Here is a 17,703-nt window from a genome sequence, read left to right as displayed (position 1 = left end):
GTTTAGAGACAGTGGGACTCGCCCACTCCAGCTCAGGCCAGTCTCCAAACGACCCTGGCTCACTGGCTCACCGCCAAAGGCTCACTGGGCACATCTAGTGTTTTGGGGGGGCACACTTCCTCAGGCTCCTTGGGCGCTTCGGTTGTTTGGGGGAGGCACGATGCCCCAGGCTCACTCTTCTGACCCTGGGGTGGGGGGAGTTAGGGTGACAGCTCTGTGAGGAGCCAGGAGAAAGCTTAGGGGAAAAGGAGGGAGAGGAAGAAAAAGAGTTAGATGAAGAGCTAGAGCTAGGGGAAAGAATAGGTCAAAAGGAGGAAGAGGAGGAGGAGGAGCCAGGTGGGGAGCCACTGTGGGATGCTGGTGCTGAAACTGGACTGGTTGGACTGGTTGGATGGTGGGGTTTGGAAGGAAGGACGATGTCCAGGCGTAGCGTTGCTCCATCTGAAGGTGGAAGCAGATACAACCTTGTCACATAAAGAAACCATGAACTGTTTTACCATAATACCTTCATGGAGAAGTCATCACATCATTGTATTATAAAAAAAACAATAATACTCCAGAGTAAAGTCATGTGACAAAGTACATGATTATCTGCAGTAAATAAAGTGTTAAGTGTTGTGACCTTACAAGAGCCAATAAAGTCTAAGTACAGAATTAGTGTATTGTAACATTACTGAATACAAACAGAGAACATTCAGAATGTGTTTGTGTAAACTGATCAACATGATGTGATATCTGTTATTTATATTAAATATATATGAAGGATTGGGCTGTAAAGTTCTTAATGGACATCTTCCATGTTGTCATAAATTGTCCAAGAGATGGAGACACCGCCCCCACATTAAATGTCAAAGCCTTATATATCACTGGCTCTGTGAATATCTGAACTTTGACCCCAAACAGCAGAATTTCTGAAACTTACATACATTGCACCCAGAGCTTCTCTGGCCCAACAGTGTGGCCCTGGCAAACTTTTTTTCCCATTAAAAAAAGGAGCCTTTGGGGGCTCAGGGGGTCCTGGGCTGAAGCCCCGACCCTGACGACACCACTGGGGGGCGGACAGGTGGCCTCAGGTCACCGGGAGGATCTCCCGGTTCTTCCGACGGGCCGTCCGTCCCCGCTCCCACTGAGGACTCCTGAGGGCTCTGAGGGCCGGACCACGCTTAGCCCCTCCTGCCGGCGCTCCGGCCGGTGCGGTGCGAACGCACATTGCGCAAGGGCCGAGGCGTGCGTCCGACAGGATGTGTGGGGCCTCCACCGCAGCGGTGTGTCGGTGGGCTGCGATCCGGCAGAGCAGAGTCCTCAGCCGCGGGTCCAGTGGGAGTGGTGAGGTCTGACTGAAGCTAGAAACGGCTTCTATTTACAACCTCGGATCTGCAGACTTTGTGACGTCGTTGTGACGTCATGATGATTGTGACGCCACAATCATCATGACCTCATGGAATGTTGGTATGGCAAGTGTATTGCCTTTTGCCTGAGATCAAAGGAACTGACTAAACTGACGGTTTTAAGCAGCCAAGTATGTAGAAAGCACCAATTTAACTGATTTTAATAGAGATGGAATCGAGGAATCTTTCATTATAATTTATTTATTATTTTATTTAAAAAATGTATTTGCTTTATGTTTTTTTAGGTCAGCACCGCTGATTTTACTGACTAGGCTACTTATTGACCAGTGTGAAATAGTGCTGCCATCTGAGGCCCTCATAAAGTCAGGTTTGTGAGTTCATACTGAAGCTCAACACAAACATATTCACTCTTGTTTTACTGCAGACAGAGTGAAACTAAATCCATTTACATAAATGCTGTTCTGAAGATTCAGTTTCAGGCCACTTCATGATTGTACTCCTTTACAGGTCACAGGGAAATGTTGTAATGTTCACATTCAAAACATGTGAGGAAGTTATAGAATTTCATGCACTGTCCTATAAACAGTAGTAGCTTATATAATGTCATCAAAATGATCCTCACTATGACCAGTTACAAGAGTAAAATAATAAGTAATATAATAATGTATATAATAATGTACATAATAATGTATGAAACTATAACACTCAGAGAAGAAGTTTTTATACCTTTAGTACATTTTTCTAATAATACTTACAAACTTTTACACAAGTGAAATTTTTTAATTCAGGATTTTTTTCTTGTTGTTGCTTTGACTTCAGTACAGGATCTGAATATCATCACTGACTAAAGACAGACAATCATAAAAACATACAAACAGCTCTGTCACTTAACTGATGTCATGATGAATATATAGGCCTGGTCAAAAGTTCTAAACAACACTGATGGTAACACGTGGCATAGAGAGACATCAGTTAAGGTCAATACACTTAAACCTATACATGTAGGTTACCTTTGTGATGCTCATAATTATCAATGTGGGTCATGCGACCTAACATTTTCATTTCTACACCACTATCAAAGACAGTGTGTAAACCGAACAGTCTCATCGGAGGGTTTATTCTGCACAACGCTGCCCTCTAGTGATCAAATGCACATCCTGCTCCGCAAAGCTACATTCAGTGGTTTCCAGATAGGAACACAGTCTACAAACACAAAGTTTAATGCTGTTTAATGAATCTGTATGAATCAATGAATAGTTTTATTCATGTGTCTGGTCATTTAAATGGTCCATCTCTTTTTGAATTACTGTACACACACTGTCCCATTGGCCTTACTCAGCCTAATAAACACATATTATAGAAATATAAACAAACAAAACCCTGCCAGAAAAAAAAAAAATGCTCCCACATTTCTTTTGAGTGTTACATTCAGAGATGAGCCTGAAGTATTACAGACTTTCTTTTCTCTGCAGTAACTTCAGACACACTGTATGTTTCATACAGTGTAAAGACTCTGGGCTCATCCCTGTTTCTGCAAGATCAAACAATAACCTCTGTCAGGTTAGACTACACCTCAGAATGATGGGCAGGTCTTTTCTTGAAGGATATCTGTGATTAGAAACTGTCTATATGTTTATCTGTTCTTTGATCACCCGCATAAGCCACATCTGGTTGTTTTTAATGGTCAGAACTGCATCATCTCTGCTGGTGTAAACAGAGGAGTGGGTTGTCTTAAAACATTTTTACACACTGACCCTCTTCAGGATGAGGCCTCAATTTCAGCTAATAAATCAGGACTTAAGGCCCTCATCAGGTCAGCTGCTGTTGTGTTTTAATGTGACATATTCCCAGTCGAACTTTCAGTTAAATGAGCACAAACAAGTTGACACACAATAAGCTTTTGGGGATCTGGAGTCCGGGGCTCAGTGCACCCATGTGGCAGGAAACAACACAAGCATGGAGATCTGTGATGACAATGCGGTGCATATTGACCATACATATCCATGTTGTGGCGTGTCAGCTCTGTCCATGTTCATTTTGTCTTTAGACACTTACTTTAGACTAACTTAACTAACATCAATGTAGTACTTGTAACAGAATATTTTGATTTGATTTGTTGGACCGTTGTAATGAATCAAAGCTGTTGCTATTGGAAACTAGAGACAGAAAAAAACACTTGCTACTACATCTTGCAAAAGTCTGGAAGAAAGTTTCATGGTGTTTTCTCACCGGTTTCGCAGGTAAGGTTTAAAAAGTTATTGTGATTCAGCTTTACACACGGTGCCAGAAGATAACTGATCCCACGTGCTGCCGTTAAATGCTCCTCTAACGTTTAAATTACGACGATTAAACGTTAACGTTTCACCGTTGAGGAGTTCAAATTGAACCGATTCAGTTTTGCAACATCGACGTCGTCTCAATGTGCAATTTTCAACTTTTAATAATAATTTTATTTCTTTATAAGCACATGTTTTGTGAAAAATTTCACCAGTGGTAATGTTCACATCAGGACGAAGCACAACCACTCATATTCATGTATCCCTGCGCACCATCTGTTCAGATTCACTTAACAGACTGGAGGAGTCCATAAGGTTTGCAGCAGCACTGTAGTCCAACTAAGAGTTATTAGACTATATTAAGACAAAGATGACTGAAAATAGTTTTTTCCTTTTCAAAAGAAAAAATGATTCAAATATTTTAATTTTGTCAAGTCAAGTTCTTGATTTCTCCATGATAATCAGAACAAACAGGAGGATCCTGGGCTGAACTGAAAGCACCACAGCAAAGAGTCTGAAAAGTTCTGTACATACAAGATCCATATGGGATATTCTTTGTGAAATAAAATAGATCTAATCAATTTAAATTAACATTATAAAACTGTAAAGTGTGCAGCAAGTGAGGGGGTCTGAATACTTTCTGACGCCACTTTACTACAGCACATTATCACTTAGTGCAACCTGCTATTTACCCTGAAACACTCCTGCATGTGTTGTCTAAAATCACTTTATTTTAACTCTGTGCCCTGAAGTCTAACAGCTAAATTCTGATTTTGAACGTCAGATATTAAACAGACCAGCATCAGCAGCAGAGCGACGAGGACGAGGACGGATCATGCCAAAGAAAGCCAAGAAAAGTGGAGGAAGAAAGGGTTCTGGGTTCCTACAGGACAGAGCTCAGGCTGAGGAGGAGGAGGCCAGGAAGAGAGAGGAGACACTCACACAGTTTCTGAAGGTAACCTCCATTTCATCTCAGACTTATTAATGAGGGACATAATAATCTAATGATGATGAATAGGACAATGAGAATATGTTATCATGTATTGTACATTTTACTAACTTCCTATGACCAAAATATACGTTTGTAGTTTTTAAAGAGCATTTGTTCCTGTTCTTATGTAAATATAACGGAATATTAAATCTATTGTTTGTTTTTTGTTCGCTATTTGAATTCAAATTTTCAAATTTGGATTCATTTTTAAATACAAAGGAATAAATCATCATATCATAAAAATATGACTATAAGCAAATACAAATGTTTAAACTGTAAAAAACATGGTGAAAATATTTTAGGTTGTTTTCTATCAGGTTTTTCTTTACATTCATTCAGCAGCTCAGACAGTAACACTATCTATCTTTATATAAACTATTATTGCTTTGAGTTTATGGATTTGAATAATCATTTAAAAATAAGTTCTATATAGGCCAACTCATACATGAAAATTAGAAACATCCTGTCTCAAAAGGATGCTGAAAAACTAGTCCATGCATTGTCACCTCTAGACTGGACTACTGTAGTTCTTTATTATCAGGATGCCCCAGTAACTCTGAAAAGCCTCCAGCTGACTCAAATGTTGCAGCGCAGGTACTGACAGGAACTAGGAAAAGAGATCACATCTCTCCTGTGTTGGCTTCTCTGCATTGGCTCCCGGTCAAATCCAGAATACCATTCAGAACCCTCCTCCTCACCTACAGAGACATTAATGGTCAGACACCATCTTATCTTAAAGAGCTCATAGTTCCCTATTATCCTAAGAGAACACTCCACTCTCTAAATACAGCTCGACTGTGGTTCCTAGAGTTTCTAAGACTAGAATGGGAGGTAGAACCTTCAGCTATCCTCTCCTGTGGAACCGGCTCCCAGTCTGGGTCCAGGAGGCGGACTCCCTCTCTACATTTAAGATGAGGCTCAAAACTGTCCTCTTTGATGGGGCTTATAGAGTGAGTCCATCCCTTCGTTATGCTGCTGTAGAGCTAGACTGCTGGGAGATGATGCACTGAGCGCTCGCTCTCTCTCTCTCTCTTTCTCTCTCTCTATTTATTTACTTATACAAATAATAAAATAATAATAAAATCATGTTGTGCAGTTTTTCTGCAGAAGGAAGCTCATTAAAACTTGAAATTTGTACATTAATGTTTGTGATTGCTTTTTTGTTTTGTAGATGTAATACTGAGAAATGTATTTTCTTATATACATTTCATAAATGATTCAACTATCCACTAAATCCTTAAAACCTTCCCGTGGAAGTCAGCGCATGTAACTTCTAGTGTTCTCTGAACACATTCGACTTCTCTCTTTGAAATCAGGACAAGTTGGAGAAGGAGGAGAAGAACACTGCAGTGAACCTGCTGAAGGTGGGCGAAGGCTGGAGGGCGATTCTCCTTCAGACTCAAGACCCTGAGTTTCGTGAAGAAATCAAAACCTTCAGGCAGACGTTTGAGAGTGAGATGGCTGGCCTGGACAGCATCATCAATGTGAGCCGCTGCGCTGACATCTAACCTGTCCTTCACACTGTTCGTTAACCTGTTGACTCTCAGTACGCCACTTCCTGTTTGTTTTTGTTTTGCAGGACCTGGCGCGTGACCTGCAGGAGAAGGCGCGCCAGTCGACTCGGGGGCGTCAGGTTCACCTGCAGCGTCTGGAGCGTCTGTGGGCTCTGCATGAGAAGCGAATGATGACTGTGCAGCAGCATTGGGAGAACGGCATGCAGCAGCTGAGCTCCAGGTTCAACTATGAGTGGTGAGTCTGAAGAGCCACAGCGCCCCCCACACACGGCTGTGACGTCTTAGAGTCCAGGTTTCCCCACAGTATTTTATAGTGTAGGCATCCTGCCACTCCTGAAATAAAGACCTTTACATCTGTATGAAATATATCATTAGGCTTATTAAGCTTTAAGAACATCACACAGCAAAGACTGTGGATTTAAACAGTGAGCTGACTGTTTAAGCTCTCATCTACTAACTATTGACATATCACATTGTGTGTTTACTTCACAGAATCACTCCAAATAGACACAAAACAACTACAAAGAGACTTAAAACGACAACAAAAATGACATTGATGCAAAACGAATGCAAGAAATTCAAAATGATGCAAAACAACTATGAAGGGATGCAAAATTATTACTAAAAGTAAAAGAACTGCAAAAAGACACAAAACCACCACAAATGCTAGATATGACCAAAGTCAGCAAGTGTCTCGTATACAAGTGGAGCTGTCACCAAAATCATTATTTTGGATTCTCCCTGTGTTTCTCAGGAAGGGACAATCTCAGCAGCAGCTCGCTGATCTAAAAAACACAACACGCACTGTGGAGCAGAACTACAAAGAAGTGATGGATGAAATCCAGGCACTGCACACGGGCAGCATTTCATCCTACAATGACGCTCTTAGAGCGCAGGTATCTGACAGAGGCAGTTCTCTTTAACCTTTAACCTGAGACAGGTATATTATAGGTGTCCTGACTGAGTCTCTGAGGCTTGTCCTGTTTCAGTTTTGTCTCCTGTCTCTTCCTCTCACTGTGGACAGAAATTAAGCCATGACAATGAAAAGACACAGAAGGAGAAGACTGTTGAGACCAAGGAGGGTCTGCAGTTCTGCCGCAAAAAACAACAACAACTGGACAAGATGGTTTATAGAGAGCAGCAGTACATTCAGCAAACAGCTGAAATGATCAAGGCGGTTAAAGGGCTGCAGGTCAGTTACAGCTGACGGCTCATCAGCCTCCTTAAAGACTGAGGAAAGTGTCTTAAAAGTGTCTACTGTAACATTTAACACAGTTCTAACACAAGTTGCAGCTCAGGACATCTCTGGTTGTCTCTCAGTGTGCACAACATTAAGCAAAGCTCAACACTCTTCTTGTTTCTTTTCTCTCTCAGGACAAAGTCATTCATGTGAGGGGGAGGCTGAAGTCCATTAAGACAGAAAATAAGCCAAAGGAACAAGATCTGGCGACCACCGTCACTGAGGTGAATAAAAAGACTGACAAGCTTTCCAAGCAGCTGAATGAGAATCGCTCAGTGGCGAGGAAACAGCTCATCGACCTCAGTGCACAGAGCAACAAGACCGCCAAGAAACTGCAGGCAATGATCGCCAAGGTGAAATCTCTCCCACGTTGTCTGTCAGCTGACACACCTACAACTACCACATTTTCAGTGTTTGATTCATCTGTTCGCTCTGTCTTCACTCTGTTCTGGTGTTTCAGGGTGAGAAGGTTTTACGTGTTGCTGAAATGTGCCGAAAGCTGGAAATCAAGCACGAAGAGGTCTTGTCATCACTGTCATCAGCTGCAGATAATCAAAGATCCATGACTGAGGGGGAGGAAGAGGAAAAGGTAGGATGTGATTCTGGGTCTCAGCGCTTCCTATTGGCCTCAGCCCTCGTCCGTTGGACTGCTCCTGTATGTTAAGTTCTGTTGTCAGAGATTTCTCAAGCACCACGATAGACAGATAGATAGATGGAACAGAATCTAAAGATAGAACCGTAACTACACCGCTGGCCCCACTAACCGCTGTGTCTCTCTCTCAAGGAGACATCTGAGTTTCCAGAGTTGATGCGGCGCATGAACACCGCTCTGCTGGTTCGAGACACTCTGAAGAAACAGAAACAGGATCTGAGGCAGCAGAACCAGCAGCTGAGGCGTCAGCTGCGTCAGCAAGTGGACGACATGAGTGTCAGCGACAGCACCCTCGACGGACACGACGCTCCCCTCGCCGTATCCAAGGTCCCGACCACGGCGGTCCCACCGATCACCAACAGACGTTCCAACGACAAAATGGCTGTTTCACATACAGCTTCTCCACAACAATCTTAATCACCTGTTAAATATTATTGTTTACACCTTTTACTCTCATTTTTCCTAATACTTGAATATACTTTGATAAATATTACAAAATTAAACAAATTTTCTGAGAAATATTTGTAACTCAAGGTCCACTTACTTTCCATTCTGAAGCTTTCAACCATTTCTCAAAGTCCTCCTCACCCAGGTGTCAACTACACTACAAACTGTCAGGGCTCTGCTGACACAAATGAAGCTCATGAAGTCTGTTACAGTAAGAATATTGAATATGATATATAGATAGATAGATAGATAGATAGATATATATTGATATGTAAATAAGTAAGCAGATGGTTGACATGTTCTTGATGACTTCTACGGTGGACAACGCGACATCCAGCAGGTGCAAAGGTACAAAAAGTTGTGTGAAGTGTTTCAGCCATATGGGCTAAATATTTTCCAGCCTGTCCACTAGTAATATCATTGCTTCATTATTATTTGCTCAAAATATAAATTCTTTCCAAACTGGGCTCTTCAAGTTAAAAGTTATATTCATGATGATAAAGTCAGTGATGTTGTCAGATTTCTCTCAGTGCCAGTCAGCTTTCACCTTTGACTCTTACCTTTTAGAATTCAGACGTCTCACATAATGTGTTTATGACCGACTGCAGATCTGGGTTAGGGGAGAAGATTGAATGAAATTGTGTGCGTTTGTTTCACGGCCAGTGGAAAGGCTCGAAGTCTAATTCACACTGCAGATCAGTGCCGGAAAAATGAAGTCATGCCAAAGACAAGTGTGAACTTCTACACACTGTCAGCACTAAGTTTATTAAAAGAGCTCATCAGACAACAAACTCAGACTGTGACAGAGGAAAAAATAGAAAACCATAGAAACCAGTAAATAGAAAACACTGAATGGGTAAAACGAAAGAATTTATCAAAGAGAAAAGTACAAATAGAGACATTAATTAATCAAACACTAACAACCAGTCCAACACAATTGGAAAGAAATTAATCAACATATTTTAATGAAGACAAATAAACGTGGGTTTGGTCAGACAGAGGTGCAACACATTTGAAATAGAGAGGGCGGCTGAACATTTTCACCCTGGTGTCAAATAAGAGTATTTGCTTTCTTTTTGGGGGATGACAAAATTAAAAATTTAAGTTAAAATTTGATGTAAAATGTCTCAGCAGGGTTTCTGCAGGGCTCACTGGGTTAAATACCACATAAAACATAATAACTGTTTTACCATCACTCCAACAAAAGTGCGAAAGATGTCAGTGAAACCCAGTCGGGACAATGTGGCCTAGAAATATTTACCAAGGCCAAATGACATATTTGTCACTCTCTTACAGCTGTATATTTCTAATAATATCAGTAATTGAAAATTAAACACGACCTGGATGAGTAGCAGAAACTGGAATGATAAATGAATGGATGGATTGAGCAGTTAAAAAAAATAACCTACTTATTTAAAGTTTCATGTAACACCAGTGTTATGGAACAAAGGTACTAGAGATGTTTTAGAAAGTCTTTTGTTAAAATCAAATAGAAAACCATGACTTCTTATGACTGTCTTAACGTGACGTTGATGATGATCAGTGATGCGGTCAGTGGTCAACCAGTTCACCTCATTTATATGAGTGGGGGCAGGATAAATGACAGATACTGTATAATGCTGTACAGTTCAACAACACCACATACTGCAGCCTCCACAATCACCATACAGTTAAATCACCACCTCCTTAAAACCCTTTCAACACAAACTGAACATTATGTATTAGACTGCATAGGTGTAGTTAGGTGTAGCTGATAAACTGCCAGCTGAGTGTATTTAATGGAGCTAATGACACACTAGAAGATTTCTGCCAGTAGCTTGCTGTGTTTAAACACAGTGTTCTGCTACTTGGCAAGGAAAGTTTATCTGTAAGAGCTTATTTCAACATAAAAAGCACTGAGACTAGATAGAAAAGACAGTATAAAAAGAGACACATACGTCAACAGGACTTAGAAGAAGTTACAAGGTCAAATCAGAAGAATAGGTCATCTAAAGAACTGTAAACAATGTTTATAAACTGGTAGAAATAACAATTTCATGTTTTCAGGATATTCAGACACACAGTACAGGCGCTGTAAATCATTTCGCAAACACACATTGATGGGCATGAAACTGGAGAAGAATTAGGTTTGTTGCGTTTGTATTTGGCATTACTTCCTCTGATGATGTCTGCAGACCTCCTGCTGCACATGTCGTTTTCTATAGTAACTCTGTAAAATGTAAACCCTGTGTTCAGGCTGAACGTTTGACCTCACAGGTAAAGACTCACAGGTAAAGACTCACAGGTAAAGACTCACAGGTAAAGACTTAGTGGTAAACTGGTCATTTGGTAAACTTTGGTTCAGCTGAATCTGCCCTGATCGGACGGTTTGGTAGCCTGTCTCAGATGTTGGTGAGCGAAGTGTTGCTCAGTATGGCGACGGTGAGGGTACCAGGGAGGTCGTTGTCACGGCGATTGCCCTTGTCCCTCAGGTGGAGCGTCTGCTGGAATTCACCTTGCTCAGCTGGCAACGTCACCTGACCCAGGAAGGAGTCCATCAACACGTTATGGTTGTAGATCTGGGAGACACAGTGAGAGAGGAGTTCACTGATTCATGTAACAACAACATTCACACATCTACACAACTCTGTGTCAGCCTGACAGCCGAGACACACACACACACACACACACACACACACACACACACACACACACACACACACACACACACACACACACACACACACACACACACACACACACACACACACCTCAATGGTGATTGGTTGTTTGGCTTTCTTCCTGTAGAAGAGCCCCTTGGTGTCGAAGACGGGGCTGCGTGTGTTTTTATGGACCGGAGAGCGAACCTTCACTCCTTCACAGCGAATGATCACGTAGGGGTCTGACACTGGAGACACACACACACACACACACACACACACACACATAAATACATTAATTTATTGACATTCCTGCCAGTACTTTCCAGCTGTACATAATATATATAATTCCTAGCAATACAATCCATTAACATGACCTGGACCCATGTATGGATCACTCAACCAGCTAACAGGGCTCAGGACCAGGGGCCCGAGAGTTCATGGGCCCCCTGGGTCAGAATCTGTTTTCTGTATGAATTGATTGTTAATATTTCTTGATTAATTTAGTGTTTATCTTCCATGTCTAAGCTACAAAAGCAAATTACATCCCCACAGTTAGCTTAAAAAGAGCTGAGGAAACATTCAGGCGTTTGTGTTGATTTTTCAGGGTTTACTCTTACAGTGTATAGAGGTCATTATCTAGTGGATAATGCATGAGGGACTACTTTTATTGGTATATAAATGTACTGTATTTACGCTTTATATACTGGTTATGCTAAAGAAAATAACAGAACTGTTTGAGACACACACTGACTAAAGAAGGGTTAACGTTCCATTAAGGTTCCAAGTATTTTAATAACGGCAAACACAGATGAATACAGGCCTTGTAGCTGTCTGCTGAGTTACAGCACCGACATCTGCCATCTACTGGCAAGAAAATAACATTGGTGACACAAAGAATTTAAGATAAGTACCAAAAAATAAAGGATGTGGTGCGAGATGATGATGGCATTAAACAAATATCCCGTAAGGTGTCTTTCTTTCCTCAGAAAAAAGTCAAACCTACCTCCATCAGAGTCTTGACCTGCGAGTCCGTCAGCCCTCAGTATGTGGACCTGAGTGACCAGAGAGGGATAACCACACAACCCTGACCAGCAGGTCTGTGGAGGCTCGTCTACAGTCAGCTCCCTACAGGAGAGACGGACAGAGACAGATGAAGTGATACTTGTATTCCTTCTTTACCTACAGTCAGATATTGTTATATGGTCTCTCTCATTGGTTTTGCTGTGGTTTAAGTTGTCTGGAACAAAATCACCTAAGGCTCTGTCTTACCCCCGCGCAAAGTGAAACACCAGTGTCTTTGTCTTTGCTACAGAGCGACGCGTCATTTTCCCATCCAACGTTTTTAAATAGCAAATACACTTTGTTTTTCTTACTGCTATTTATTTTAATGTCCTTTGCACAGCACTTAAAAAGAAATAAGCTTGACTTGACTAAACTCCAGTGCTGTGTCCTCAGAAACTGTGGTGTAAATTGGACCTGTGATTTAGTCTGAACCTCTTTCTGTGTTCTGTAAAAGTCAGTGAAATGTCATCAGTTGTTTAACCTGCTGCCAACCTGAGGCCTGTGCTACCTATGAAGCAGGATCTGAGGTTATCAGAATCAGAAATTCTTTATTAATAGTTATGTTGCAGTGCTCCATTCCACACATACAAATATAATAATAATAATAATGAATATCTAAATATAACCCCCCATATTCAAATATAAAAAATATACCCTGTCAGTAATAAACATTATATAATTAGTTAATATTTACATGCCAGTCACCGTAAACAGTGAATTTGTCTGAACTGTCCAGGGATCAATCAATTGACTGATCGAGTCTCAGAGGGAAGAGTTGAACAGACTGATGACCACGGGCAGGAATGATTTCCTGTGGCGCTCTGTGGTGCAATGTGGGGGAATGAGTCTCTGGCTGAACTTGCTCCTGTGGCTGACCAGCACATGGTGGAGAGGGTGTGAAGAGTTGTCTAGTATTGTCCTTATCTTGGGCAACATTCTCCTCTCTGACACTGCTGTCAGAGACTCCAGCTCCCCTCCCACAACATGGCTGGCCTTGTGGATTTATTAAGTCTGTTGGCGTCCTTCACCCTCAGTCTGCTGCCCCAGAACACAGCAGCATAGCAGATGGCGCTGGCCACCACAGACTCATAAAACATCCTCAGCATCGTCCGGCAGATGTAGAGGGCGTCAGTGTTTTTAGCCCAGTCTAGTCTCTTGTCCAAGTACACCCCTAAGTACTTGTACTCCTACACAATGTCCACACTGACCAATCGAGGTTACTTAAGGTTTAACTCTGGGTTTTCAGTCCTAACCTGCTCACTTTTTAATTATCATTGATAAAAATATTACTTTATCATTTCAATCTCCAAAAATGCTGCTCAACAATAAACACGGGGGGAAAAAAAGTGTGTTCCTACTTGCAGTCTGACGACACGTCAGAGAAGATGCGGAGCAGGAAGTCTCCCTCCAGGCCGGGGTCAAAGGTCGTGGGTATGATGACGTAGCGGCCCTCTGGCAGCTCGATGCGTAGGAACACAGACCTTGAGTTGATGTAGATGCTCCCACCAACCTTCTGCTGGGTGACATGCATACGGTACGTCCTGTTCAACTCCACCTGAACACAGAGACACAGCAGCAGTTTTCACTGTGTTCATCAAGCTGCAGAATAAACTTTTTCCCTGCAGGACAGAAAGCAGAGGACCGCACACTTCTGTTTTCTGTCTGATGATAATAACAACAATCATAATCATAATCATAACATTAGCTGAAGCTGCATAATTAAGCATCGAGTAGTTTCAGTCTGTTATTTGCATGTGAACTTTTGATAGCTCCTTTTTTGTTTTAAAAACAACACGACTACACTTTGCACTGGATTACAAAACATGCAATATTCAGTATAGGTATACACACACACACACACACACACACACACACACCTACACACAGACACGCACGCACACACACACACACACACACCTACACACAGACACGCACGCGCGCACACACACACACACACGCACGCACACACACACACACACACGCACACACACACACACACACACACACACACACACACACACTCTCAGCTGACTCTGTGGATGTCGAAGCCAATAGCCAGGTTTTCTCCTCGCCCCTCTCTCAGTCTGGCTCTGCGGTCTTTCTGCTGCAGACAGATCAAGATCTCGTCCTCCGGCTTCTTCACATCGAACACGTACTACAACACAGAGAAGAGAAACACACACGTATTACTACAGCACGTTCTTTCTTGCACAACAGAGCTGACACTATCACAAAGTGCAAACTTTTGTCTATGAATAAAACCTGTGGGTTCTGGAGGAAGGACTGCTTGTTGTTGGTGCAGCCCCCGGCTCGGTTGAGAAGTGGGTCGTCATGGCGACGCCAGGAGCCGCGCATCACAGCTTCCTCCCAGGTCTTATGGAGACTCAGGTAGGATGTATTGATGAGACGACACAGGATGAGGTCTGTGAAGTTAGTGATAAAATCATCAAATGTCATCCTGCGGGAAAGGAGAGACAGAAGCATGGATGAGTAGAAATTCTGCTTTATTTATGATGACAGTAATTTTACTGTTTTAATGACCAGAGATGTCTATGACAAGAGAAAGAAAGAATAAGGACAAAGAAAACAGAAAGAAGTTTAAATTATATAATAATCATTACATTAAAATATAATGACTTCAAGGACGAGGGCTGTGGTCGAAAAGGCTTTTAAGGTGTTTCCTATCTTCCTATCTTCCTATCTTACCTCCTTTAGCAGAGGAAACACTGGAGCTTCCTTTACAAAAGGAAAGGAGATAATGCTGTCCCACAATTCCTTGCTGCAGCAACACTTAAAGTGACTCACCGTTGTAGTTTCACCCCAGCAGACACACTTAAACGTAGAAACAACAGAGAAACAACGATTTTCTGTTTGTGACTCAATCAAAAACATATAGAAATCCTTTTATTGTTGCTGCGCTTCACATCCATAAATACAGAGTTCTTCTCTGTCAAATCCAGTTACTCATCATGAGGAACAAGCATATATATCATCATCATCATAACAAAATATTATATACATTAATGTCGTTTCATTAAACCCCCGCCCATTGTGAATGCACTGAAAAATGAATTTTCTCTACTCAAAAAAAATGTTTGTAAAAATGCTGTAAACTAAAGTCTCTTAATTCCTTATTTTTATTTAATTAGTATTTTAATAGCTCTCTATTTGCATACTCCTTTCATGGTATTATGTCATTTCAATCCTATTTGTGTTGTTTTTATTTTCAACAATATCTATTTTGTTGTGAGGGTACATCCTGTAAGTAACTGGTGGTTAAACGAGCTCTATGTATCAACTGAAAACATCCTGTCTGAGGAGAGGTGATCTGAGTTTGTCACTGTGTTAATCTGAAGTGTGTTTCCCATCAAGGTCAAGGAAAAGGTTTAGAGAGGACATTTTTTTTTTAACTTTTCGACCACAGCCAAAATCACTGAGCGCAACATGCAGGTACCTCGTCTCTGCCAACAGAGGGCAGCGCTGCTCTGAAACTCACCAGAACTCTCCGTCATCCTGCACGGTGACACCCAGCCTCTCCCTCTCCCTCTCACTGACCTTCTGCCACTCCTCAGAGCTGCAAACAGCCACAAACATGTCACCTGTACATCCATCAGTGAAGCCACTCCGTCATGAAGATTTTCAAACAGACACAAATCAGTAGAAAACAAACATGACTAAACTGAAGAGAACTGTTAACTAACGTAAGTGTATTTCTGGGTAGAACTTTTGTAGTCCAATAACCTGGAACTACAAGAATTACTACAGAATTTATTTTTTTCTTCTTTTATTCTCCACCAATCATCTCATGACGCCTCTGATTTATATCATGTGATGCTGTGGAGGGGCCTGACACTGGACTACACACTGATGCATCAGTATCAACAGTCTAATAAAGTCATTTATACTGTAATATCAGGGGATATTTCACATTTTGCTTAGTCAAGTAGGATACTGCACCTTTACATGTAATAGTCTTTTTTCCCCTTCACTCCACACCTGCTCTTCCTCACCTGTCGCTCCAGGGCCCGTTCCACTCTCTCTGTCCCCAGGGGTTCCTCATGCGTATCATGGTGAGTTTGTCGGACCTGAAGTAGGCCAACAGGCCGTGGCCCAGCCTCACCCTGCGGACGTCCGTCACCGCGTAGGCATGACCCTTCACCAGGCCGCAGTCCAGCCTGGCCTCCATGTCAGCTGCACTGGTTGCCTGGAAACGACACAACAGCTTTGTTTCAGTCGGTCTGGAGATCATCAGTCGTTCCTAAATGAATTCAGCAGGCGTGTGTTGTTTGGTGTTTGACCTCTCCTCACCCGGATGGAGCAGCTGATGAGGCCTCCTCTGTTGTGCACTTTCAGTACTCTCTCAAACAGCTCGTTGCGTTTCTCTTCATCGTCTTTGAAGCCGTTCTCCTCCAAGTCCATTGGCTCCGACACGCCCCCGGTGAAATCCACGAGGGCGTCGGCCGTGTTGCCCCCATCCAGCGCCTCGTAGCATCCACACATCCTACAAAACACACAGAGGCAATCGTTGATGTTTACATACTGATGTTGTACAGATTTGTTGTGTCTCAACAATGTAATGCATTTTTATTCAGGCTGATTCTTTCCTGCATCTCTACCCTCAAGAAAATAACAGTAAAGATGCACAAACAAGAATAATAAACAGCCTCTTGATCCAAATGCTGACTCAACATCATTTTTATTCCATGAAATATTGAAATAATTGAAAACAGGGCTACATTAACGCACAGATATTCATATGACATACTACAATTAATGCTTTTTAATGCTCATTTACAGTTTAATGTATTGTGTTTAACAGGAATTACCAGGGATTTATTTTCTCATATGTAGGTGCCTAGTTATCTGACGCCAATTTGAAATCAAACTATTTAAATGCTCATTAAATTAAATGCTACGTTTGATCAAATTAACACAATTGCAGGATATTAAAGGAATGTTTCATAATTCCTTTAAATTTGATGTTGATTCTTATTAGTTGCTTTCTGGGAGTTTCACTTTCATCCTACGTGTATAACAAGAATCTGCTGTCGTCTGCTCCTGCCGACTGTTGTGATCATGTTCACAGGGAGATAAATGACCAGATTACTCATGTCCCATGTAAAGTTCACATCTCAAATAATATCAAACCTGGATGAAGGATAGGAATGTGCATGTGAACTTAGTTACCTGCTGCTGCCAGAAACAGACAGTGAACCGACACACTAAAGTTTCCAAAAACACAATAAGCTGAGAGACACTTCTACATTAGCTTTTTGATCTATTGTTCTTATAAGTATATTTATCAGAGCAGTTTTAAATAGCAACTGCAACATTAGCAATATTTCTTCCTCAACCATTCCGCTCTTCTGAACCAACACTGAAGGGTTAATACAAAAAGTAAATTAACAAGCATGTTTGCTGCGTCGCCCTGCACCCTTAAAAAAGTGATTCCTGTCTGTCTCCACCGCTGCTATCTAATAAAGGCATTAACAAACGCACATTAGAAGCAAAATCTTCTTGGATTTTTGTC

General features: G+C 41.7%; 3 protein-coding genes across 6 annotated transcripts in view; 1 reads left to right on the top strand and 2 right to left on the bottom strand.

Moving 5' to 3' along the window:
* The window catches only part of myo7aa (myosin VIIAa), an 82,183-nt gene extending 80,842 nt beyond the window's left edge, over nucleotides 1-1,341 (bottom strand). Inside the window, exons 1-2 of the mRNA XM_056374918.1 lie at nucleotides 923-1,341; nucleotides 72-441 (exon numbers count right to left, since the gene is read on the bottom strand). The gene's annotated coding sequence lies outside the window, so the exon portion shown is untranslated. The remainder of the gene's footprint in view (nucleotides 1-71; nucleotides 442-922) is intronic.
* Nucleotides 1,342-1,614: 273 nt separating this feature from the next.
* On the top strand, nucleotides 1,615-8,604 carry LOC130167982 (dynein regulatory complex subunit 2-like). 3 transcript variants are annotated; one of them, XM_056374539.1, is made up of 9 exons: nucleotides 1,615-1,716; nucleotides 4,410-4,580; nucleotides 5,933-6,100; nucleotides 6,196-6,365; nucleotides 6,885-7,026; nucleotides 7,155-7,322; nucleotides 7,505-7,723; nucleotides 7,831-7,959; nucleotides 8,155-8,604. In XM_056374539.1, the coding sequence occupies exons 2-9, from the start codon at nucleotides 4,461-4,463 to the stop codon at nucleotides 8,437-8,439; spliced, it is 1,401 nt and encodes a 466-aa protein (XP_056230514.1). In that variant the 5' UTR covers nucleotides 1,615-1,716; nucleotides 4,410-4,460; the 3' UTR covers nucleotides 8,440-8,604. The 3 variants fall into 3 exon arrangements, with proteins under 3 accessions (XP_056230514.1, XP_056230512.1, XP_056230513.1); XM_056374537.1 differs by lacking the exon at nucleotides 1,615-1,716 and adding an exon at nucleotides 2,162-3,589; XM_056374538.1 differs by lacking the exon at nucleotides 1,615-1,716 and adding an exon at nucleotides 3,720-3,940.
* Nucleotides 8,605-9,215: 611 nt separating this feature from the next.
* Nucleotides 9,216-17,703, bottom strand: part of capn5a (calpain 5a) — a 31,964-nt gene continuing 23,476 nt past the window's right edge. For both annotated transcript variants that reach the window (XM_056374540.1, XM_056374541.1), the window contains exons 5-13: nucleotides 16,482-16,674; nucleotides 16,184-16,377; nucleotides 15,670-15,747; nucleotides 14,436-14,631; nucleotides 14,206-14,328; nucleotides 13,532-13,728; nucleotides 12,115-12,236; nucleotides 11,220-11,356; nucleotides 9,216-11,027 (exon numbers count right to left, since the gene is read on the bottom strand). In XM_056374540.1, the coding sequence (XP_056230515.1) occupies nucleotides 10,851-11,027; nucleotides 11,220-11,356; nucleotides 12,115-12,236; nucleotides 13,532-13,728; nucleotides 14,206-14,328; nucleotides 14,436-14,631; nucleotides 15,670-15,747; nucleotides 16,184-16,377; nucleotides 16,482-16,674 (1,417 nt within the window). In that variant the 3' untranslated portion in view covers nucleotides 9,216-10,850. The remainder of the gene's footprint in view (nucleotides 11,028-11,219; nucleotides 11,357-12,114; nucleotides 12,237-13,531; nucleotides 13,729-14,205; nucleotides 14,329-14,435; nucleotides 14,632-15,669; nucleotides 15,748-16,183; nucleotides 16,378-16,481; nucleotides 16,675-17,703) is intronic.

This window comes from Seriola aureovittata, chromosome 4 (assembly GCF_021018895.1).
Source record: "Seriola aureovittata isolate HTS-2021-v1 ecotype China chromosome 4, ASM2101889v1, whole genome shotgun sequence".
Lineage (NCBI taxonomy): Eukaryota > Metazoa > Chordata > Actinopteri > Carangiformes > Carangidae > Seriola > Seriola aureovittata.
The sequence above is the reverse complement of the archived record's forward strand: the minus strand, read 5'-3'. Positions and strand labels throughout refer to the sequence as shown.

Coding starts and splice junctions, on each gene's coding strand:
- LOC130167982 (XM_056374537.1), top strand. CDS start 3,479: ATGAATCAAAGCTGTTGCTATTGGAAACTAGAGACAGAAAAAAACACT. Junction 3,590..4,409: donor TTTTCTCACCGGTTTCGCAG/GTAAGGTTTAAA, acceptor TTTGAACGTCAG/ATATTAAACAGACCAGCATC. Junction 6,366..6,884: donor TCCAGGTTCAACTATGAGTG/GTGAGTCTGAAG, acceptor TGTGTTTCTCAG/GAAGGGACAATCTCAGCAGC.